Source organism: Thunnus thynnus, chromosome 12, assembly GCF_963924715.1.
Source record: "Thunnus thynnus chromosome 12, fThuThy2.1, whole genome shotgun sequence".
NCBI classification, from domain to species: Eukaryota; Metazoa; Chordata; class Actinopteri; order Scombriformes; family Scombridae; genus Thunnus; species Thunnus thynnus.
In genome coordinates this window covers 24,050,720-24,075,714 of record NC_089528.1, presented here as the reverse complement: position 1 = coordinate 24,075,714, position 24,995 = coordinate 24,050,720, and the positions used below count along the sequence as shown (strand labels likewise).

The window sequence follows — 24,995 nt, the reverse complement described above, 5'->3', positions numbered from 1 at the left end:
TTTAAAAAAACTCAAATGAATGAAGTCCGTTTTATTTGTTACGGCTTTATTAATGAACATGGCAACATTTCAGAAGTCAGAACAGTTAAATTCAAGAAACAAACCAATAGATTTAATATACACAGCACATGAAACCTTTGTTTTTTTTGTTTTACCTCTAAGGCATGCTCCTTATTTCTCACTTCTGTTTTGTCTTCTACACCCCCACGAACTCTGTATTGAAACACTTCGCTCAAAAGAAGAGCATCTCACATGTACAGAGTGAACAGCCTTTAAACATACAGTATGACTTAACTACAAAAAGGTGATTATTTTTGTTGTTTTTTTTAAAAAACTGATAAACCCCAAATTTACTGCCAACAAAAAACAGTGCATGTCATTCAAAGTACATCAGTTCCTGTCCTCATCCAACTTTCTAAAGCACATTCCTATTTATTTAAAGGTTACTGAAGGCATTCAAAGCGGATCATCAAACAACCAGACAACTCTAAATACACTATGGCATGGTTATAAAGAAAAACAGTCAATCCGAGCTGAAAAACATGTAACTGACCAACACTTTGCAATCACAAAAAATGTCAAATTTCATTGCAATGCTTTTTTTGTTTGTTTGTTGTTTTTTTTTTTACCTTATCACTGGAGCTCTTGAACAGTCTACGTTCAGCAGTGGGATTGACTCAAAGGATTCCTCCTTTTGGGGACAAACTACGACAGGGCCTGATTCTACGACCTAAGCTTGCAGCATCGTCCAACACTGTGAGCGAGAAGTGAAGGCAGCAGCGTTTCAATAGCAGATTTGTACTGCGCTTAAAAAAGGGCAGATTCACACCACGACAGATAAATTAAAAAGAAAAAAAATCATGTATTTCACTGTTTCTGACCTAATTAGTTGAGCACATTGCTAACTTCTGGCAACAGGTTTGCATGGCATGCAGTTTGGTATACCAGTGTCAAAGAGGGCAAAGTTCACTAGAGCATCGAAACACAGTCACTGTCAGACTTACCGGGGTGGCAAAAGATAAGGCTAGTATCAAATAATAAGCACATACGACATTTCCCGTGAGCCTACACAACTTTTTTTAACTCAAGTAGGGTAAAGTCAAACTTCATGTAACAAGTCATACAGCTCATATCATGCAGTTCATTCATGAAAGCAGATCTAAAAAAATCAAATAAAGGGCTCAAATATTCTGGACATTTCTTACGACTAAGCATAAATGCATTGAGGCATGTTAACGACACAGGTAAGCATGTATATATATGTATATATATATATTGGTCATGTCACTGGACAAAAACACTGGTTTCCTTAGGTTTCGCTTACCTGTGTTATTGCAGCAGAACCTAAGGTGCAAGGTCTGGGATGACGCTGCAAAGATCAGATATATATATTGCACTGTTTGCCATCAGTGAACAATGCAGTCAAAAAAAGATGTTTGTTGTTGATGTTTTTTTTGACCTTAAAAATCAACAGCCTTTAACAACAGTGCTCATTCAAGAAAATGTCAAAATCAATGCTGAGCTAAAATCAGAAGCACTTCCACTACTAGCATTCCAACATGCTCATATGGGGGACATTAGAGAGATAACAGCAGAAAAAACCTAAAGCATGCTACACTGGAGTTATGCAGTGAGATTTTGTTTTGTTTTTTTCTTGAGCAGTGTCATTTATCTTGTAATGAATGGCATTTAAAAAAGAACATGACAGTCTCAACTACACAATGGCACTTTTTTTCTTTTGCAGGTCAGATAACCAATAAAAAACCACATGGACATCCTTTAAAAGAAAAAACACACACACACACACACACACAGTTCCTACCAACAGTGTAACAGAGTGCTGACATTTTTAAACCCGAGCTTCAGAAATATCAAATCCGACTGGCACTGAAATGCTACCTACACAAATAAGACTACAGCAATCTACAAAGCAAACTGTATCAAGCATGAATTCAGTCTGTTATGCAGTCACATAAGGGGGAAATACGTCTCAGAAACATGTGGTACAAGAATCATCAAAGCCTAAAAAAGTACTATGCCTCTCCTCAGAACATTTGATACTTACCCAAAGACATGGGGGGGGGAAATAGCAATATATATATATTGGACAAAAAAAATACTACATCTCTTGCAATTTATAAAAGCATCAAAAAAAAAAAAACGGCGTGTATCTCTCAAGTCAATCACAGTATTGTACTTACAGGATAGGAGGGCTGAACTCTTGGATGAAGACTGCTTAGCCACCCCCGACCCTACAAATCTATTGTCTTATATTGGATAAACACTAACAGAATGGGCACAGCAAAAAAAAAAAATTTTTTGCAATGTTTTTATATTAAAAAAACATTATTTTTTTTAAAAAACAAAATTATACATGTGAGTTAGTTCACAATTGGAAATGGGCAAGACAAACGTTTCAATGCATTTTTGATACAAGTGGCAAATTTACCTGACTGTCCTGGAAAAAGAACAGCACAAAAAAATATAGATATAGATATATATAACACTAAAAATATGCAACATTTCTTGCAACCACGTTTTCTGAGGAACATGTTAAGAAAAAATACTTGCTTACCGCTTTTCTAAACTTGCCTGTGGAGGAGGAAGTGTCTATCAAGGCAAAATACAGTGCATACTACCTCAACAATGTCAGCAAACCAGGCAAATTATTATTATTACTTTGTGTTTTTAAAAAAAAGAGTGCCACAGCAACGCAGTAAATGCATGACTTACGGAACAGAAATACCTGTCGACTTTCTTATGACAAACATCTGTCTACTGCTAGAGTCAAGAGCAATGTCAGGAAACAGGAAGTGTATATAAAAAAATGTCTATCAACAAGAGGACGTTTGTAGGTCTGAACCACTGAGGATCATTGCACGCATGTAAAGTATCTAAGAGCCTTATAGACAGTTGGAGAGAGACAGGACAGCCCAACTTTTGAGTCGACCGTTTTGCACAATTAAACCCACACATGGCCTGTTTCTAACTTTCCCTCCCACCCCTCCCCCCAAACTTTTAACGGTAAAACAAAATTTTAAAAAAGAAAAAAAGAACATACATAAATTCATCTCAACCCTTTTGGTTTTAAAACCACCCCAACTTACCAACACAGGAGGTTTCAGTTTGTTTTATTGCAAAAACACAACAGGCAATAGCATTTTTAAAACTGAGATGATTTACATGGTAATGTCTACAGTTTAATAAACATGAGTTCTAACCACATTTAATGTAGATACAGGGCTGGAATGACCATATGTATAATTACCTCACTAAAAACAAAGCATTTACAAGAAAAAATGAAACAAAAAACAAAAAACAAAAAAAAAAAAAAAGAAAAGAAAGAGGACGTGTTCGCCGGGAAATCTGCCATCTATGTGAAACACTTTCAAACCAAGGAAATTTAAGATCTTCATCAAGGCGTCTGCATCCAAACATTTAACAAAGGATTTTGTTTCGACAATGTAGCATTTACTTTATGTCCACTTCACATTACTGGCCCTGTGCAGAAGAAAATACATAGAAGATACATTGCATGTTAACAGCAGAAACAGTGGACTCAGCTTCCCAAAATAAAAAGCTAAAATCCTGTTTAGGAAGCAAACAGTTTTTGGTTAAGTTTGTGAAGCTGCTGCAGCCACTGGAGCCCTGTAAACCTGCAGGAGGAAGCGGGTTAGGGCACGCAAAAAAAAAAAAAAAAAAAAATTGAGTATTCAGTGGATAATGGAGGGCAGATTCTTATTGGGGGCGTACCTGAGAGGCTTGGGGTGCTGCACCCATCGTCTGAGGGTTGGCCGTGCCGTAGTAAGCAGCCTGTTGCCGGTAGTACTCGGCCCAGGCGGCGCTGTAGTCCGGCTGGCCTCCAGGCTGGGAGGCGGCCGCTGCCGCCGCCGCCGTGGCCTGAGGGGCCGCTTGACCTGGGGCGTCAAATGACAAAGAACAGGTTGGTAAAGAAAACGAATCCCAACGTTGGACGGATGCTTCGAGTCACAACAAAGCAACATTTTCATGTTTTTTTTTCAGTGAATCCACATTCAACAGAGCAGAGAAACTGTTGTGCTGCTCTTTAAAAAGGAAAAGTTCACAGATTTTGAATATCTGTCTTAAAACAACAGTCACGTGTCCAAATTAACACTGAAACAGGTTTTTCTTGCTGTGATCATTCTTCCTGTTCACACAGACCATAATATCCCTTCATGATGTGTTTACAATAGGGGACACTGTCTTTTTAGCCAAAATTCCCTCTTTGTGTCTCGACGGACAATGTTTTCCTGTTCAGCTGCAGTGGAAGGAATCGTAACGACAAGAGGAAGTTTGGCAGTAAAAAGACTGAAAGATATCTATTTGATTTGACCAATTTGAACAGTTGAAGCCTCATATTAGCTTCAAAGACTGTGGATTTTGTCCCACATCACTTACATTATAAAATGATCTTCTAATGGCCAGTAAGAACAGGAGGAATGATTACAGCAAGAAAAATGCGTCACTGTTTATTCAGGCACCCGTGTGTTGTTTTAAGAGTGAATGAAAATGAATGAACCCGTCCTTTAAACGGGTTGAGAGCATGTTGAAACGTCGGGCCACACCCCGATCACTTATATAAAGCAGGAATTTTATTTTGGGTGCTGATAAAAAAAAATTCTTCTGTCTCATCTCCAGTTAGGGTGTGGCCACAACTGCAACATGCTGGAGGGCTGGAGTCCACTGAGACGAGAGCAGCAGCTGTTTGTCTGCTGTGTTGTCAGTTGAGTGACCTCACCCATTAAAAAGAAACAAAATAAACAGGTTGAACCAGATTCTCCTGTCCCACAGTCAATAGTGTGACTGACCTGAATACCATAATGGGGCTGCAACTAACGATTCATTTCATTATCAATTAATCTCAGGTATGTACAAAAACATGGACAAAATTTATGTTTTGTTTTTTTGTAATTTTTAGAGCCCATTGTGATATCTTCAAATGTTTTGTCTGATAAATAGTAAAAAACCCAAAGAAATTCAGGTTACTATCATGTATGATGCATAAAAGATTCAAATCAAATTCTCCTTAAAAAGTTAAACTATTCTTCAATTATCAAAATAGTAATAATACTAATCGTTGCATCTCCAATTTTTAGATACAAATATATGGCTGAAATACATGAAAAAAAAGCAAAGGGACATAAAACTCCATGTTTCTGACATGAGGTTAGGGCTGCAGCACTGACTATGTTAACTCCTACCCACTGATTTATTTATTATCCAACAGATTTTAAACCCTTTTCAACCAATTAGCCGATGACAATTGTACACCTGGTCTAGGTTGACTATACATGTTTTTTGCCTCATGTCTTTGTCTACTTTACTAGTACAACTAAAGGCTGTGAATTAAAATCACTCCAGTCCACTTTTTTCCTCTGGACATAAAACTTATTTTAACAACTGAACATTATAGTGTGGGGAATTTATAAGGACATTTAAACTTTTAAGAAACTAACCTTAACTATAACTTTTTGCCAAATGGGCCTTATGAGCAACAGAACCTTTACATAAATCATAACATATGAAGTCATGATTACAGAGGCTTAACTGCCACTAATTAATTTCAAACATGGAACAAATTCAGATAACAGGAGTTAAAATCTTTATAACATCTATGACAGTGAGCGACACGTTTGTAAGAAGGGGAACGAACCCGCCACCGATCTCTCTGGGCGGCGGGACAGAAACCTTCCGTCTTTCTATCGGGCGGCTGTGAGAGCAACTGCTCTACTGCAGAGGGCTGCGAGAGGAGCACAGCCACCCTTAACCGCTGCTAGTTCCATGAACTAAGCGCTCATTTCACTAACAAGAGTACCCACCTTGTTTCTTATAATACTCCTCCCAGGCTTTCGTGTAGTCCTGAGGTTGCTGACTCTGTTGACCTATAAAAAGAAAAAGGAAACATGTGTCAATACATCCTGGTGTTAAAATGAAAAAAAATCACATTTATACTTCACAAATTTCAACCTACATTTTTTTCTTTGTATGCACGATACAAAAACTGAACCACATTCAGTAGCAGTAACACATTCATGGCACGTGGCAATGCTCTGCCATCAGTGTGGATGAAGCCCTAAGATAGTCTAGAAAATAAACTACTCTAAGCTCATAAACAAAAAAAGGTGGTTCTGTGTCGACAGCTCAGTCCTGTAAATAGTCAAAAGTGTTGCAGTCTAAACAGCACAGGCGTCAAATGTCAAACCAAGTGGAGGCAAACACTGAAAAACGCTCCACAGCAGGCCAGCAATACTGAAAAATACCCAGACCTGAAAAAGAAGCCGATTCAATGCCCAGTGGCTGTTTAGACTGTCTTGTGTTAATATGTGTACACTGAAACTACGTTCATATACCCATTTTCTTGTAATATTCCTCCCAGGCCTTGGAGTAATCTGCCTGTCCACTCTGACCTGCAGCCTGTGGGTCACCTGTTAAAAAAAACGGTACTTGTAATTAGTAAGTCATTCTCAGCAGTTTGTCCTCCACCTGCCTGGGTCGGGCTGTCAGCCTAAGAATGGCGGAAGGAAAACTATCCTGTCCCTGGGTTAATATGAAAAAGTAGAGGGGGGAAGGGGGGGAGAAAAAAAAAAAAAAAGAAAAGAAAAAAAAAAAAAGTGCTCTGCAAAAGCAAAGACAGCCAAACCAACTTGTCTCCTGTCAACCAAAACCCAGTAAGCCATGAGCACAGGATACTACTCAAGTAAAGCTAGTGGGCTACTCTGCTCTACTCTAGTCTTTAAACAGATTCTCTGCTTCTTCTAGACGAAGATCAGGCACTTTGCTTAGGAAACGGGCTGTTACCTTGGCCGTTGGTCTGAGTCGTGCCTGGAGCTCCACTGGTCGGGGTCATGGGAGCCTGCGGCTGCTGGCTGTACTGAGCATAGTAGGCTGCCCAAGCCGCTGCGTTGGCATCGGCTGCTGCTTTATCTGAGACACAACAAACAAGTCTGGTTAGCGAAAATGTGGCTCAAATAAAAAACCAATAAACATGATGAAATAGCTCCGTTGTATAATCTCTGTTATGGATCTGAACTGTTTACTCCTCACTGATAGAGCCCTGAAATTATACTCAAACTGTTTGCTTTTCTACAAATGTGTCGACTATTAGCGGGTACTCACTTGGATCAGGCTGTCCCTGCTGCCAGTGTGGGTAGCCGTTGCCCCATCCCTGAGGCTGGTAAGGCGCAGGAGGACCACTGATGAAAGAAAAATAACTTAATATCAACCAATATTCCTGTTATGACACAAAATTTTAAAGATGATGTTTATTATGACCATGCCTTAAAACTACTACTATGTAGGTGTACTTACTGTGGTCCTGGAGGTCCCTGGTTGTATGGTCCTGGGTTGTATGGACCCATGGGAGCCCCGGGGGGTCCTGGTGGTCCCGGAGGACCGTGTGGGCCTGGACCTCCGTGTGGACCAGGGGGACCATGCGGACCGCCCATTGGAGTGACTGGACCCTGAATAAACAAACATAATCATGTTAAGACAAACATCACGGGAAACAAACTTCTCCGTGTGGGTTTATTATCAGTTACTGTGTCTCACCCCGATTTTCTCCTCCACCAGTTGCCGGGCGTAGTCGATCTGCTGCGGGGAGCCTCTGACTGTGAACATTTTGATGTTGGGATCAGCGTTGGGTGGAGGATTCCTCTGTAGCTCGATCCTGGCCCCGGACTGCTGGCTGATGCCCTTGATTGTCTCACCACCTGAAGAGTTCAGACACAAACATTAAACACCAACAGACATCACATTTACCTCTAATGACACCAGACTGACGACTGAAGAGCCTGAAGAGTCTGAACACTTAAACAGAAAACCAAGTGAACATTTTTGAGATCCTGGAACATCAAAGCATTTTACTAAAATTAAATTCTGATTATAGTCAGACCACCGCTGCCACTTGCCTTTTCCGATGATGAGGCCAGTCTTCATGGTTGGAACTGTGAAGGTGAACTCCTGCAGGCCACCGGGGGGGCCCATGTTCCAGTTGCCCTGCCCACGACCACGACCTCTACCACCACCGTGTCCCGGAGGCCCTCCAGCCTGGACGCTCCTCAGCAGGTCGGATATGATTTCTGCCGCGTGCTGAGCCTGGTCAGGAGGACCCATGATCTGTGCTATCCTGTCAGGTGTGCTGCCATCGTCTGGAGGGAGAAAACCGGCTGATTAGATACTATTGAGACATTATGTCAATTTTCTACTATTTCAAGTCGTAGTAACTGTTACTCCAAAGTATTTGTATGTGTTCAGGTCTCAGATAATTTAGGGTTAGGGTTATACATCAGGTTCTCAGCGTGGTGCATGAGTTTTCATCATAGACCGTACATACTTTTTAACTGCATCTAAATTAGCTTGCTTTCGGCCATGCTCGTTTCTCAGATTCTTGCATTACTACTCGGTCTTAAATCACTCACCTGGTTTAAACTGGATCCTGACGCCTGTGTCGTTCTGTATTTTCTTGATCATCTCTCCGTTTCTGCCGATAACGATTCCTACTGCAAACCGGGGGACGGGAACCTAAAGGATGATTAAACAAATTGAAGGCACTGCTTGAAACATTTGCCTCCTAACTAATGAACGCAACACGTGACAAAATACTTACATCTAAGCTATCTCCTCCTCCGCCTCCGACCCTGGAACCGTACTCGCCCCTCTGCTCCCTGAAGCCCTGGTCTCTGATCAGCTCCATCACCATCTCTTTGGCTTGCTGGAGAAAAGAGGACAGATCTCATTACAGCACTACTCGACTGAATCCACAGAGACAAATCAATATCGATACTACTTGTAGTTCCATTTCATTTGAACACAATGACCCACCTGAACTTTAAATGGCTCTCCTGAAATGCGGAGTGGTTTGTCTGCTCCAGTGTTTTGGGGTCCGTCTTGGATCATGACCATCTTCACTCCGGCTCTTTCCTGCACGTTCAGGGAATAAAACACAAACGGTAAACGGCACGCACCGAATGTCCTCTGCTTTCAAGTCGGTACAACTGATCTGTTGGCTTTTAAGTTTGGTTTTTAAACACTGGCTGAACACTCACCTGAAGGCTTTTGATGGTTTCACCTCCCTTCCCAATGACAAGACCGGCTTTAGAGGCAGGGACCATAATCTCCTGAACAGTCATGCCTGGGCCGTCGTTGTGGTGGAAAGCTGGGGCTGGTCGTCCCTTCTCAACAATCTCTGTTAGTAGCCTCTTTGCAGCCCTAACGGAAGAAAAGTTACATTTATTACACAGCAGGAGGCGACTTTTTGTTGCAAGTGGAAGAATTCCCAAATTCCTGGTATACAAGTGGCAAGTCACCGATTTTCCTCTGCCTCTTCTCACCAGTGTAACTCAGTGAAATGTCTGATTGTTTTGCACATGCTTGTAAAACTAACATTTGCACTGAACGGGGGTTTTAGATGTGAAGAAACAACTTACTGGATGGATTCTGGTGGTCCTGTTAATGTCACCGACCTCTCTGGCATTCCTCCGCTGTCTACAACACAGTAAAAAAGGAGCAATTAATACAAATTCTACAACAATAACCAACACCTACATGAAGTAGTATCACTGACATCCACAATATCAGCAACAAATATAAACCTACCAGGGGCGATCTGTATTTTACACCCAGATTCCTGCTGCAGACGTGATATTTGTTCACCCCCTCTTCCAATAACTAGGAAGGAGAAAAAAAAGTTGTTACTTCCAAATACTCTTATATAATATTCTTATATATAATATACTTAAACATTATATTATGACAACTTACTGAATCCAACCATTCCATCAGGAACCTTGAATTCCTCTGATGCTGACCTGAGAAAATAAAATAACAAAATCTCCATGAGTTTTTAAAATACGGGGCCAAGTGCTGAAGGTAATCATGTTTGAATTAAACTGAAGTATCTCACCTTGGAGGACCACCCATTCCTCCCATTGCTGAAAAGGCTGGAGAAAAAAAAATGGCGGCAGGTTAGGAGAAAAAAGAATAACATAAAGATAGTTAAGGCTTGAATCTGCACCAAATTTCCAAACCTACTAATTTAAGGTGAATCACTGTACTGAATCACAAAGAATTACATCCACACATTTACCTACAGCTACATCATCAGGTCACTTACCATCATTTGTGGCCACTTTCTTTGTCTCTGGTTGATCTGTGACAACATGACATAAGCAGTATGAGTATCTGTCATTATACCTACTATCACATTACTAACAGGTTTCTTCAAATTTCAGTTCAGAAATCTGAAAATGACAACATGGACATTTTATTGGCAAAGGGACATCGGTGTTAAATAATCTTCAAGTACACATGCACAGCTGGAATACACCCTTCGTTGCCAGTTTATTAAGTACATAAAGCTAGAACGAATGTGTCTAATGCAACAGTCCTGCAATAAACCTGAACTGCTGCAGGGCTTTCCGGAGGAGTGTTGATTCAACTTTATGCCCATTTTGGAGGCTCTAGCTTGAGATACTTTTTTGTATTTCGCAATATCAAGGTGTGTCTAATCTTTTGTGCACTACGTGTATATCCACGAGGGCAAATTAACATTATAACCACGTCTCAGCATAATGCAAAAACTATTAAAAAAATCTCTCTCATAAACATTTTTAATTAAAAAAAAGGTAAGATCTGTTGCAGGACTGTTGAATATTACAGTGTTTCTTTTAACTAGGGGTACCTATTAGACTGGCAGCTGAATGTACATTGATATGTGTTGAAACAGAATGTGGGGTTTCATTTTCATTTCAATGACAATACAATAAACGTACAAGGAGTTATAGTAAGGTGAAACTGAAACACACACTGACTCAACCTGCTGAGTTAGTATGACGACTCCTAAAAGCCCCATTACACACCATGATTATGTTCATTCACAAAATATGATTATATTTTCATTATCAGGCACTGATTTGAGACAATTATGAAGACAGTGAACATATCATCCAACTCTAAACACATGCCATAACCTAAAACTGCAAACATTAGTAACATAAAAATGAATGACTGATGTTAGTAGTAATTTACAGATTGTTAAGGCATACCGGTGACAATGCACCTTATAAAAACACATTCATGTAAATTTAATTTAGCTATGTTAAAGGATACATTCACAATTTTTCAAGTGTGTCTTAAAACAACAGTCAGGTGCCCATATGAACACAGAAAGAGGTTTTCCTCGATGTAATCATTCCTCCTGTTATTAAAAGATCCCATTCAAATGTGCTTTCAATGTAAGTGATGGGCGGCAAAATCCACAGTGTGTCCACACAGTCACTTTGTTCAAAAATGTATTTTAAAGTTTATCTGAGGCTTATATAAGGCTTCAGAAGTCTGAGTTAGTCATATCAAGTGGATATCTGACACATTTAGAGTCTTTTTAGCATCAAATTCCCTCTTTGTGTTTCCTCAGACAGTGTTTCCCTGTTGAGCTGCGGTGGAAATATAGTAACAAAAAGAGGGACTTTGGCACTAAAAACATTGTAACGTTGAAAGATATCTACTTGATTTGACTCATTTCGACGACTTAAGCTTCATATTAGATTTCTTTTAGGCACCTTACTGTTGTTTTAGGACAGACTTGAAAAGATGTGAACCTGTCCTTTAAAAGAACAGTTCTATTTAGTAAAATACAATTTAGTAGCTGCTAAAACATACAGGCAAGCATAACTAACAAGTAGGGGTGTAACAGTACGTGTATTCCTCCTGCACCATTCAGCACATGATGTTCGGTTCGGTACGTGACCTTCCTCAGTTCGGTATGCTCCGTGACCCAAACAATTACTTTTCAAAATAGTTTAATAATCCACTTATTGCAACACACGGAACAATAGGCACTTTCGGACCAGAGGAACTTTTTCATAGTCCTAAGAGCTGTTGGAGGAACTACCCCCTTTTTATTGTGTCCGCACTGCAGGAACTGAGAACGATATTAGTTCTCAGAACGCCGTTTTGAGGGACTTTTTTTTAAGCTCCTACTTCCGGGTAGGTACTCTACCAGCACCAGAGGAACCTTGAGTGACGCAAGTGTACACGTGAGCCAATGCACCACCAGCAACTGCCATAATTAAAAACCAGTGTAAAACCACCACATAGTCTAAATTCCATTTCCTTTCCAGATACGTTATCATGAAACCCACTACACAGAACAAACACACAGCTCCGATCATGGCACTCCGATCATGGCACCCTGCATCTTCTTGTTGCATCTTGTGCAAGAGTGACTTTGCTATACAACTGTTGGCCAACCTGTGTCACATCAGTGTTCCTATTGGCGGTGAGAATGCAAACAGAAAAAAGCCCTTAAAAAAAGGTATATAGTTCCTCTCAGGGAGTCCCCAGAACAAGTTCCATCCGGAACATTTTGACAGCACACCTCTTGGCTGTAGCATGCTCATTGATGTATGCTAGACGGCTTAGCCAAGGTAGTCTGGATACCCTGTAGCGTCTCTGCCGTCAGAATGACAAATAAGAGACCCATAACACTGACAGAGTCCAACAATATTATTAAGATATGCGCCATTATCTCCATAGCAAAACAAAACCATGTCTCCTCGTCCCCCTCCCCTCTCTGTGATGGTCAGATTTTCTCTCTGCCTTTGAGTGAAGCCGTTCAGGACAACAATAAAAACATTTGATTTCTGATATGGTCAAACAGCGTGTCCGAAAATCAGTTCTGAGAGAAAAATGTAGTTAAAAGTTTGAAAGTAAAAGTAGTGGTTTGATCCCGCTGACTGATATATTATTGTATATGACATTATTAGATTTTTAATACTGAAGCATCAACGTGTAAGCAGCATGTTACTGTAGTAGCTGCTGGAGGTGGAGCTAGTTTTAACTACTTTATATGCAGTTACACCATAAATCAGCATAAAACAGCTGTCAGCCAGTGTCCTGACTCCTTAAAACAAAGAGAAATGTTTTACTTTTCCACAAAACCGAGGTACATACCGAACCGTGAATCTTGTGTACCGTTACACCCCTACTAACAAGACTTGCATTGAATCGATTTGAGCCACTGACCGATATTCAGGTTAGGCATGGGAAAATACCCACCAGCGTCCTCCAGGGGCCTTTTCTGGCCTCCGTAGCCAAATTCATTAGTTGGAGGTGCCGCAACGCCATCACCACCGATCTTCGCTGCGATCTGAAACACACAATTGTAGAAAAAAAAACAGCATTTTAAAGATTATTTCTTCCATAGCTCGTGTTTGATCTGCTTGGAGAAACACATTGGCTGCGGCCTAACGTCTCTCCGGAAGTCTTGAACCAACAAAGGAAAGCTTCAACTTCCACTTTCACATCGTGGTTATTACGATTCAACTACACAATTATTACATTCATAACGACTGTGCGTGATTTATTAATCACTAAAAGTTCTCTTGGTTAAGATTGCATGTTTTCACGTCTGTTTTTAGAGTTTCAGTGTGGCGTAACGTTGGTCATCCTTAGCTTAGCTTAGCTTGCCGTGATGCCGCGGTTAACGGCAGAGAGAGCTGAAACCGACTGTTTACTAACCTGATTTTCGAAAAAAAATAACACACTGGCGATAATTATTTTATGATCTATCTTTAGATGATCTAGCGGTGGTCTTACCTGTCGTGCTCGCTGAAGAGCGTCTTTAAAAGCGTCGTTCATGCCGCCACCGGCGTTAGAGGACGGCGGAGCCACGCTGCTGTAGTCAGCCATATCTGCTGCTCTTCTCCTTCTCCGCGCGACAAGATGGCGGGTTTCATACACGGGAAGAGGACTGGGACTCTCGCGGGTAAATTATTTGTCTCGCGATAACAGGATTTCTCTTTTTTTTTCCCCCTTATCTTTCCTTCCTTATCTTTCTTTTTTGGGGTCAAATCTGACATCGAGCATTAGTTAATCAGTTTTGTCACATTGAAGTAATTTTTTTGGTTAAAATTTGAGTAAGCGTTTGTTAATATAACTATTAATTTGATGTTCTTTACGTTTGCATGTTAAATGATAGGTTCAACAATCTGGTGCCCATATGAAAGAGGTTTTCCTCGCTGTAATCATTCCTCTTGTTCATACTGGCTATTTAAAAATCCACAGTCAGTCGTTCAAAAATACATTTAAAATATTATCTGAAGCTTATGTGAGGCTTCAGCAGTCTGAGTTAGTCACATCAAGAGGATATCTGCCACATTTACAGTCTCTTTAGCATCTAATTCCCTCTTTGTGTTTCCTCAGACAGTGTTTCCCTGTTGAGCTGCGGTGGAAGTATAGCAACAAAAAGAGGGACTTTGGCATTAAAAAGACTGTAACGTTGAAAGAAATCTACCTGATTTGACTCATTTGGATGGTTGAAGCTTCATATTAGCTTCACATAAAGTTTTAAATACATTTTTGCACAGAAGGAGGACTGTGGATTTTGGCCCCCATCATTTATGTGCATTATGAAGGGATCTTCTGATGCATCTTTATCATCTTTCTATTATTTTATGTTTGTCCAAAACATTAAAAATGCAGATGTGAATTTCCAATAGTCGCCTTATATCAAACTTCCTCTAACCAACTATACAACATGTGGCTGTGATTTGCAAAGTTGAGAAGAAAGACTTTAACATCCTACATCTGCCTCAATTTGAGAAAAAGTGTTGAAATACACATTTATCTGTAAGACACATTTAATCCAAACTCATAACAAAGAAACACATCAATGTTACAAAATAACATTTTATTATGCAGCCTGCTCTGCAACACATGTCCCAATTTACACAGCCCAATCTCAAGTGGGCAATTATTACACTTGGTCACATTTGTATATTTCAAGTCAACAGTGTAACACTACTCAGTGAGGTATGTTGTATTTAGCAGCTGCATCATGTTGGTCTCATGCTCCTGGTCAGTGATGAACTACTGACTTCACTACAAGTTTTAAAAAGGCTTGTAGCTGCAGAGGTATTAAAAGGTAGAGGGGCAGACTCGACACTTGCATCCACAGAGGAACTTTGAGCCTTTTTGCTGTATTCCAGTTATTTTTCGACAGTCCATTAATATTAGTAAGAGTTAACTGTTTTTGTTCTCTTTTTGTTCCAGATCAAATCCCTGAAAAATGCTGTTTTTTTTTTTAAATCTCAAGACTCCATTGATGAAAACAGATTTTCAAATTTTCTAGTTAAAGTGTAGTTAATCAGGGCACAAGGAATAGCCCTGACGAAGCTGGCTCCCATCCCATTATAATATCCTCTAATTCCATGTCTTTCATATATCCCAAGAAGTCCTTGTAGTACACCTGAGGCAGGACGCGAATCTGAGCAGAAAGCTGGAAACCAAGACAACTGGTGATGAGGAAAAACATGATCTCAAATAATCCCAAATATGTCAAAGTAAATAAATGCAAATGTTACCTTTTGCTTGCTGCTGAGTTCGGATCACTGCCAGCGGGTAACTGGTTATTTGTCCAGAAGCAAAGGCCACAAAACTGAAGAAAAACAGCTTGGTGTCACTGTTGTAGGCTGGATCGCTTCTTGCCCAGTTCATGATCGACTGCAATAAGAACCAAACAGTGAACAAAATAGTGAACGTTAAGTTGATCGTGCACTTGATCTTTGACTGTTGTTCTCTCTCACCTGATGAACTGCACACTCCACACCTGCGTAGGGGATCATACAGAGGATACTGGGCTTGAATCCTCTGTAAAACGAGGACAAAGACTCGTGTCTGTATATGGATCGGGCACACGCCACAACACCGTGATAGGTGCTGACCTGCTGCAGGTTCAGTCTCACCTTCAACACCTGAAGGAAAGATAAAAACAGAGAGATTATTAAAGTGATACCACTGATACATTAAACACACTTTTAAAGATGTTCATATAATCAAAATACAAATGAGGAGTTTAATTCCAAATTGAGGCATTAATTTACTCTGATTTAAAAATATGCTGCTTATGTTAATTGTGCTACAGTAAATGAAAACTTGCTGCAGATTTTCCTGAAATTAACTGCAAAGTCCAAAAAGTACAAATTTTCACATTACTTACAATTCAAATGACATACACACACACACAGATCTATTTTTTTTGAAAAATCTACTTTACTTTCTTCACATGAATCATTATCACAACCATCTGAGACACTGATGTGGTAACTGCAAACACAGGAGATCATTAATGAGAAGATTATCAGCGTCTGTTGGCCTCAGTGTTGCATTTTACAATATGTGGCATCGCATCAGATTTGGTATGAAAATCTGGGAGTTTGTTGGTTTACAGTGCAGCGAGGAAACTGCATTGTGACACGTAGAAGGTGAGGATGTCATAAATGTAACTATAAGTAGAGCTGCAACAATTAGCCAATTAATCAATCAACAGGAAATTAATCACTGACTGTTTTGGTAATCGATTCATCGTTTTGAGTCATTTTTTCAGAAAAGAAAATGTCCTTGATGTCACCTTAAGCTTTGGGAAACAGTGATCGTCATTTTTCACAATTTTCTGACATTTTATAAACCAAACAACTAATCGATTAATAATCTACAAGTTAATCGTTAATGAAAATAATCATTAGTTGCAGCCCTACATTTAAGTTTCACATAATAAACGTATGTAAAACGGAGCAAAACATGGGTGTAAATCTCCCTCCTGGCATGTTTAACCTCTTCAATAAAGTGAAAAACAGGCCGTGGAGGGACGGCCATGTTATTTGTTTCATTTAGTTATCTTAAGGCAACACTTTATATGAAATATGGGTTCTGACATTTGTGAGATGCTACCAAACATCTGGAGAAAGGTCTCATTTGTTTGCAATTATTAAACCAAAGCATCAAAATTAATCTATTGATGAAATATTGAGTTTTAAACAATCATTTCAAGTGTAACAGTATGAAGCAATAACAGGACAGGACATAAATGTTGAAGTACTCAGACCTGCCACTGGTCTCTGATACCTCTAAAGGGTAGAAGGCAGCGTGAGCAACAGCACCGGACACACAACCCAAACCGAAACGCTGCTGCACCGTCAGAGTCTCCTGAGTTCTGTTCTGCGTGTAGAACTTCATCTGGACAGACAAGAGAAGCTCTGAGCGTCAACTAGAAACAGGAAACTGCTCATCGATTATTCATAGATAAGAGACAAGCTGCTACACCTAACCTGGGCGTAGATAAGACACTGTAGCGTCGACTGCGGTGTGCCCTTCAGCACGTTGACGGCGTTGCCTTGCCACATAGACCGCAGACCACCGGCCCTCATCTCCTGAAAGCCTTGAGAGAAAGCCTTGGATCCATGAACCTACAAAGCACACAAAACTCCTCATGAATCATTTTTATAGCCAGTTGCGATGAAGCGATGTGAAGCAGAGACGCACTGACAACTAACAGTGTGGAAATACAAATGCAAAGGTTCCAACAACAACAGAGTATTGTGTTAAGTTTTATAAAGAGTGTGAAAAAGGTGTGATTTATAGTGGCTGCAAAAGATAGCAACAAGTCTTGTGTATGAGCTGTAGCTGATGTAGCTGATCACAAGTTATTTTTACACCAAGAGACAATAAAGTAAAAGATGTCCAGCTCTCCTTAATCGTAACACCAAAGGCTCCTACAAAGACAGTGAATGGCTTTAAGTGATGTTTCATATTAAGAATAAGAAAGCTCCTTCCTGACAATACATGGCACTACACATTGTCATGTCAAATCTTATTTAAAGTATATGGATATTCTATATTTTTATCATTGTCAGCAAATACTTTGAGAAGATGAAACGTTCTCTCACTTCTCTGCCCTGCTGAAGCCCATTTTTTAATGCTGAAGATGTGAATCTTTAAAAACAAAAGGTCACAAATACAGACTTTCATTTTTAAAAAAGGCTCAGTAACTTCCTAAAACAGCTGAGCGCTGTAGTTTTTAGGAAATGTTATTCAAACAGGCATAAATAGTTTATTAGTTGGGGACTATTTTCCCCCACGGATTCGGTGCTCTAGTGAGTATTTAATGCAGCAGGAGGTGCATGTGGGACTGACTCAAAATAATCTACAGTGTTCATATTAATGAAGGGACACGTCATCCAGTGTGTGGCTCATTAATGAGTTTTGTTTCACTGGAGTTTTATGGCACAGAGGAATCAGAGGCTTCATAGACAATAATTAAAAAGAAAGTGAGAACTTGACAATGTCAGAAAGAAAAAAGAAATTAAATCAGCATTATAATAGTTTAGCCAGCACCATGCATACCCTTTTCTTTGATTTGTATGTCTGTGTTTTGGATTACATATCCAGTTTATCTAATTTACTTTTCCATTGAGCATCATCAACACGTTCTTGCACAATCCTTTGGACTCAAACATTTACAAATATCCAAGATATCACACCAAATCAAATAAAACCACTGATGTATTTCACTAATAAAGAGGCACCTGACAGTGAAGCTGACCTGAAGTTGGGTCTTGAGGCGGTCAATGGGAGCCGTCACAGTTCGGGATACAGCATCTGCCAGTCCTGCTGCGAGAACAAACGTCCTCCACGCACCGAAACCAGACGCCTCTTCGGGAAACTCGATGGGCATCGCACGACTCTCACCCACATCAAAAACCTGCAGGGGGACAAGTTTATTTATTACATTTATCATTAGTTAATCCCTTTTAATCATTGTGCTTATATACCTGCTGCAGCATATGGATAAGTGATGATATGACGGACTTAAGTGCACCTCTGGTAGACAGGTTTATATGTTTTAGAAGGGTTTATTTGTAACATACATAAGCAATACGTGTAGTGAAATGCAATGAAGTTGTGCTGAAGTTGTTACTCACTTTGAAAAATAAGGATCTGAAAAAAAGAAATATAAAGGGTAGAAATTATAAATATATGTTAAAAAGGAAAATGTCACATATGTTACATGTGCAAATATGAAATGTGCAGGGCAGTGTAAAAAACAGAGAGGAAGAAAAGAAGGAGGAAGAGGTTCTCCTGTTTAGCTGAAGCGTTTCAGTTTCCATCCACAGTAACATGAGACTCGGCTCGTACCAGACTGTGTTTCCATGAGGACACCAGCTCCCCGATGTTGTCCGCAGGGTTGAGGATTACATGGTGCAGGAATTCTTCCCAGTCCACCGTCATCGAACTGTCCTTGTCCATCCTGTTGTTAGCAAACACAACAGCAAATATACTCAAGTCTGTTTCATCACAAAATAAAGAATCTTAATGAGCAGCTGTGTGTTTTACATCATGTCATCAAACTGTGTCTGAAGGATGATCAAAGTATCACTTTACGAAAAGTCATACGTGACTTACAGCTGTCGGTAAATTCTTTATTAATGATTAACATCTTCTTAATTTGTTACAGAGCTGTAATAATAAATCATCATGCAGAAAATAAACCTTTGTTTTGTCAGGTTGGGAGCCACAAACCATTTATTAATGTTTTCCTAAAACTGCAGACTTGATGACTTATTGTTAAGTGAAAAGTATTCACCTTAATAAAAGGTTGCTGATTCTTCCAACTAACATCAAGCCATCAAGTCTGAAAATGTTAGTTTATCCTTGATACATGGTTTTGGCTTGAAGTTAGAGGATTGAACAGCTCATCAAAGATCTAACTTAGTCGAATGGAGGACCAAAATGAATCCCAACTTTAATATGAGTTCACGATCTGACAACGGAAACATTATTTTTATTCGCATTATGATGATCTGTAGGTACAAATAGTTCCATTACCTTTTAACTTATGAACCTATCATACCATAAGTATGCCTTATTGTTCAGTGATACCAAAATCTTTACAGTATAAGCGTCGTGTAATGTGATGAGTGTGAATTAGTAACATGAGCTCAGTTTGAAACCGACACTACAGCTGTAATGATTTTTTTTTTTTTTGTTAAAAATGCAACAACAAATCCAATATGAGGTAGTGGGCAATAAAGAATCTTACATTTGTATTATTTTTTTTGCATTCGGCTTTGATATGACCACTCCTAACTCCTTAAACAAACATATGATGTCCTCCTGGTCAATCACCCCTGATCAGAAAAGAGATGCACAAAATTACTTCCAATTACTGTCTGCAGAGTGTCAAAGAAAGCATTTACAGTGAGGACTGTGTATAAAGTGTAAACTGTCGGAGGCCTGAAGGGTCGATGCCTGCACAAACTGAACAGTTTACTGTCTACAGTGAAGCATAAACAAATCTTAATGTCTGCCTTCACTTTGTGACCTTGAAAAACACACTTTACTGTCAATGAATGAACATTTATAGTTGTTTACACAGAATACTGTACGTCCCATTATGACTGCATATCTTCTATATCAGCAGTAAAACACAGTATGGAGAGAAAAAGAACATGCACAACTTTAATCTTTAAAATAATCAGATTCATCTGTTTCATATATTCAACACACATATTGTAGTTTATGGTTGTATTTTCTTGAGTTGTTTTTCTTGATAAATAGTATTAGTGTCTGATCACTCACCACAGTTGTTCTTGTCAAGGTCGTGAAAGTGAATTTTCCATTTCTTCTCTCTGTCCATCATGTAGCTGAGGAACTCTGTGTAATCCAACAGGCCATCTTTGTTTTTGTCATAAGAATCCATGATATTCTAGGAAGAAAAGAAAATATTCAATTAGCAGGTTTGTTGTGATCAAATGAATTAATTGATGAGTTAATTAATTAACAGCCTGGCACATTAAAAAAACAACAACAACATAATCAAACCGTTACCTGGACCTTTCCATCCGCTGACAGGATCCCATATTTTCTCATTTCGTGGTGGAGCTCTGACACCGATATGAAACCATCCTTGTCTTGATCCAGTTTGACAAATAAAGCTCGAAATTGATCCATGATTCGTTTAAAAATACAGATTAAAATTTCAGATGCACGTCTGCTGCAGGCGAGTTAATGTAGTAATAAATACGGTAATATAAACATCAGAGATCTCTGACCTGCAGCTCCGCACTGACGCTGACTCATTGGCTGAACTCAATGCAGCAAGAGACCTCAAAGAGGAAAGAGTCCTCTATAGTGCAGCAGGTGGCGCTGGACCGGCAGGAGAAGCGACCACATGATCAGCATCAGCATCATCATCATCACAAGTACAAGCCTTCTCCTCTATGTTGAGTTTCCAGAGACACACTGAGAATTGTAACAATACAAGAAATATATGATGTATAGAATATGTGAGTGTATATATGATAGATAATATATAATTTGAGCATTTTCTTTTTAAATGTTAGAATAAACCTTTGATGTGTGTAGAGTTAGATGGATACAATGGGAATGTCTGGATACTTACTGGGGTGGGTGCATGGACAACCCACACCCACACACGCACGCACGCGCGCACACACACACACACACACACACACATATTATTCATGGTCCCTTTTGGGCACATTACATAGACTTACATTCATTTCCTGGTGACTAACTCTAACCATAACCACTTACCCAAAAATCAGCTTTATCCCCATTGGGGACATGGATGTTGTCTCTAGTTGGATAAGCAGTCCCCAAATAAATGGTCTTAAGTCTGAAATTTGTCCCAAAAAGTAGCCTATGACAGACCACACACACACACAGTACCACTCTCCTTTATAACTTTACTTTATAACTTTTATTATTTTATTAGCTAATCTGAGGACAAAATACTAACATTTCACTTCTTTATTTGACTCACATCACAATGGAAAAATGCTTATATGTTTTGACAAAGAGTCTTCTTCAGAGCGTTTGAAGTATACAGGTTCAATTCATAATATACACAAAGACAGAGTTGATATACAGTTGGACCAAGTTATTTAGGAACTGATCACCTTTATTATCCCATAGTTCTAGATACAGAGACCAATCACAAGTGTAGAATTAAATCTGATTTAAACCCCATTAAATACAATATGAAGCTTCACAAAACATAACGTCCATCAATGCAAGATGGCAAAATGGGCCCTTTCAGAGATTTATATTATTATACATTTTTTATTATACATTAGTGGATTGTTATTATTGATGCATTAACATGTAAAGGCATTTTAATGTCAGCAGGTGGTTGAGCAAATGTTAATATATAGTGTGGCCATTTTTCATTTATAGCAATGCTTCATATTTTACAAGATGACATGTATGAAAATGTTTAATGTATAAAGTAACTAGTAGCTTTACTCTGTCAAATAAATGCAGTAGAATAGAAATTACTTCAGTAAAGTACCTTAAAATTGTACTTAAGGACAGTTTACACTTCGTCACTTTCACCACTGACTTTGGTCAATAGTGACTTATTGTGTATGTGGAACTCCAAAGTGAACTATAGTTACTTTATCTATATATCACCAGTGGTTTGATGACAGTCTTGCAGGTTGTTGTATTTTTTCCCCCCACTGAGGATCCAGCTGTCATGTCTGTGTGTGGTCATCACGTCATGTTTATAGCTTACATAAAGCACAATGAGAAGGATTATTTTGCCACCTCTCACCTGGATGATGTGTAATGCACCCCGGTATAGTGAGTGACGTCACGTGCCTCAGCATTTGCTTTTCTAGAAAGAGCCGCTGGATGCCAGTGATGGACGTCAAGTTAGACAGAGTGAGGTCGAACAAAACCGGAATAGAGCTTTCACAATAAAAGCGGTACGTGTCAAATACATAATAATTATAGTGAAACTAGAGATCCCAAAATACCCAAAGACTTATATAACACATAGATAAAAGTACCAATACAGCAATATAAAAATACTCCATTACAAGTAAAAGTCCTACATGAAAAATCCCATTTAAGTAAAAGTACATAAGTATTATGAGCTTGATGTAGTTAAAGTATTGCAGTAAAAGTAGTGGTTTGGTCCCTCTGACTGATATATTATTATATATGACATCATTAGATTATAAATACTGAAGCATCAGTGTTAGAGCAGCATGTTACTGTTGTAGTTGCTGGAGGTGGAGCTAGTTTCAACTACTTTATATACAGTTAGCTAGTTTAGTCGAGTGGTTCCCAACCTAGGGGTCAGGCCCCTCCAAAGGGTCTCCAGATAAATCTGAGGGGTCGTGAGATGATTAATGGGAGAGAAAAGAAGAAAAAACAAAGTTCTGATACACAAATCTGTTTTCAGTTTTTGGACTTTTTCTCTAATCTTTGATTTTTCCTGGAATATTGGATCATTTGAACATTTAATGAAATGTGAGAAGTTTAGAGGGAAAAATCACTATTTGGTGGAGCAACTCATAGACATCTGAAATGTGACCTTGACTACACACTGCTTTTTGTAAGACGTCAAAAGCCAAAAAGGTTGGAAACCACTGGTTTCATCTTTAACAATGTGTTGTATTTTAAAAGCTTGTTATATTGTCCATTGTGTCAAATCTTCATCTGAAAAGTAACTAAAGCTGTCAAATAAATGTAGTGGAGGAGAAAGTACAATATTTCCCTCTGAAATGTAGTATAGTGGAAGTATAAAGTAGCATCACATGGAAATACTGAAGTAAAGTACAAGAACCTCAAAACTGCACTTGACAAAACATACATAGTTACTTTCAACCACAGCAGGCAGAGTTGGTTTTCATTATTTAATTGGGTCATTATTTCATGTGTGATGATTTAGTTTGGAGGCCCCCTTGTGGCTGAGGGCCCAAGCAGCCGTATAATTGGCTTAGTTCATTTTGAGCTGTTTTCTCAGGATGAGTTATCACCAGGAGGTTCCTCGTCCTGTCAAGTGGAAACAAGCCATCGACATCAACTAACAGCTACATAAAAACTGGGCCTAAAAGAAAGATAACTCATTCTCTCAGGTAAGAATTATCTATATGAATAGACTATAAATGTATTAAAATATAAACTAACACATGCTGTCTCAGCTTTACTGTATGATTTTGTTTGGGAATATACATAATATCAACTGATATGATAATGATGAGGATCTTAAAATGGGTCTTGCTTTATCACCTGATCTTTAGATTGCACCATCAGGGAGGCATCTGATCAGTCCCAAATTTATTCTATGACTCCAAACATACAGCCAGAGTCATAAAAAACTATCTTCAGCAACAAAAAGAACAAAGAGTCCTACAGCAGATGATCTGGACCCCACAGAGCCCCGATCTCCACATCATCCAGTCAGTCTGGGACTTGATATGACTAACTCAGACTGCTGAAGCCTCGTATAAGCTTCAGATAAACTTTTAAATACATTTTTGCACATAAATGACTGTGTGGACACACTGTGGATTTTGGCCTTAATCACTTACATTGAAAGCGCATCTGAAGGGGATCTTTTAATTGTCAAGAAGTACTCAAAACTCTTTCTAAAGTAAAACTATTAATACCGCACAGTAAAATTACTGCAATAGTCCTGCGTTCACATTTTTACTCAAAAGTGAAGAGTGAAAGTGAAGTATTATTAGCACAATGTACTTAAATCTACTTAACTTGTGGAGCTTTTAATTCTTATATAATGCAGGTTAGTTTAATCAATAATAATGCATCATATTTAATTCATTATATTTTGTGAGTAAAATCTGAATCTGCAATGTTACCAGTAACATTTATCAGTCAGGTAAATGTGATGGTGCAATGTTTTCCTCTGAAGTAGAAGTAGTTGCATATTTTTAAGAGCTTTGGGGGCTTTTTGTAAGTTATTTCAGTGTATAATGAGTTTGAATAGTAACATAATTCAACAGATTTAATATCTAAACATGCTGTTTGGGGCTCTTTTATTTGGGGGCCCCAGGCACTTTCCTACCTTGCCTCATGGTAAAGTTCACCCACCTCCTGACTGTTGTTTTAAAGCAGACTTGAAAAAATATGAATCCATCCTTTAAAGCAGTGGTTCCCAAACCTTTTCACATCAAGGACTCCTGAACTGACGCAAATTAGACCCCATCTGATAAGATTTTTGCTTTTATTTTATTACAGAAAGTGTATAAAACCCATGACCAACATATTCATACATTCTGTTATTATGTTACTTATGGATAAAATTATAGTGAAAATAAATGATTCTCCTTTTTGATGGGGACCCCTGCAACCCCTCAAGGACCCCT

The 24,995-nt window shown here is 38.9% G+C and overlaps 2 protein-coding genes across 9 annotated transcripts; both read right to left on the bottom strand.

The window, feature by feature from the left end:
- Positions 1-25: 25 nt before the first annotated feature.
- On the bottom strand, positions 26-13,773 carry fubp1 (far upstream element (FUSE) binding protein 1). 8 transcript variants are annotated; one of them, XR_010930975.1, is made up of 21 exons: positions 13,615-13,773; positions 13,042-13,165; positions 10,133-10,168; positions 9,923-9,959; positions 9,781-9,827; positions 9,616-9,687; positions 9,447-9,504; positions 9,066-9,228; positions 8,842-8,940; positions 8,627-8,731; positions 8,439-8,541; positions 7,929-8,168; positions 7,570-7,730; positions 7,330-7,481; positions 7,138-7,214; positions 6,820-6,945; positions 6,372-6,446; positions 5,842-5,903; positions 3,754-3,927; positions 1,325-3,501; positions 26-754 (listed from the first exon to the last, which is right to left on the bottom strand). XR_010930975.1 is itself a non-coding variant. In XM_067606459.1 (21 exons), the coding sequence occupies exons 1-21, from the start codon at positions 13,705-13,707 to the stop codon at positions 731-733; spliced, it is 2,064 nt and encodes a 687-aa protein (XP_067462560.1). In that variant the 5' UTR covers positions 13,708-13,773; the 3' UTR covers positions 26-730. The 8 variants fall into 8 exon arrangements, 7 of the variants coding, with proteins under 7 accessions (XP_067462560.1, XP_067462559.1, XP_067462561.1 ...); XM_067606459.1 differs by having other exon boundaries at positions 1,325-1,369; positions 3,754-3,917; positions 5,841-5,903; XM_067606458.1 differs by having other exon boundaries at positions 1,325-1,369.
- A 915-nt stretch (positions 13,774-14,688) lies between these two features.
- Positions 14,689-20,947, bottom strand: slc25a24l (solute carrier family 25 member 24, like). The gene is made up of 10 exons (XM_067606457.1): positions 20,683-20,947; positions 20,434-20,560; positions 19,895-19,982; positions 18,991-19,102; positions 18,398-18,556; positions 17,124-17,261; positions 16,921-17,031; positions 15,603-15,770; positions 15,381-15,519; positions 14,689-15,295 (listed from the first exon to the last, which is right to left on the bottom strand). The coding sequence occupies exons 1-10, from the start codon at positions 20,803-20,805 to the stop codon at positions 15,108-15,110; spliced, it is 1,353 nt and encodes a 450-aa protein (XP_067462558.1). The 5' UTR covers positions 20,806-20,947; the 3' UTR covers positions 14,689-15,107.
- Between the last annotated feature and the right edge of the window lie 4,048 nt (positions 20,948-24,995).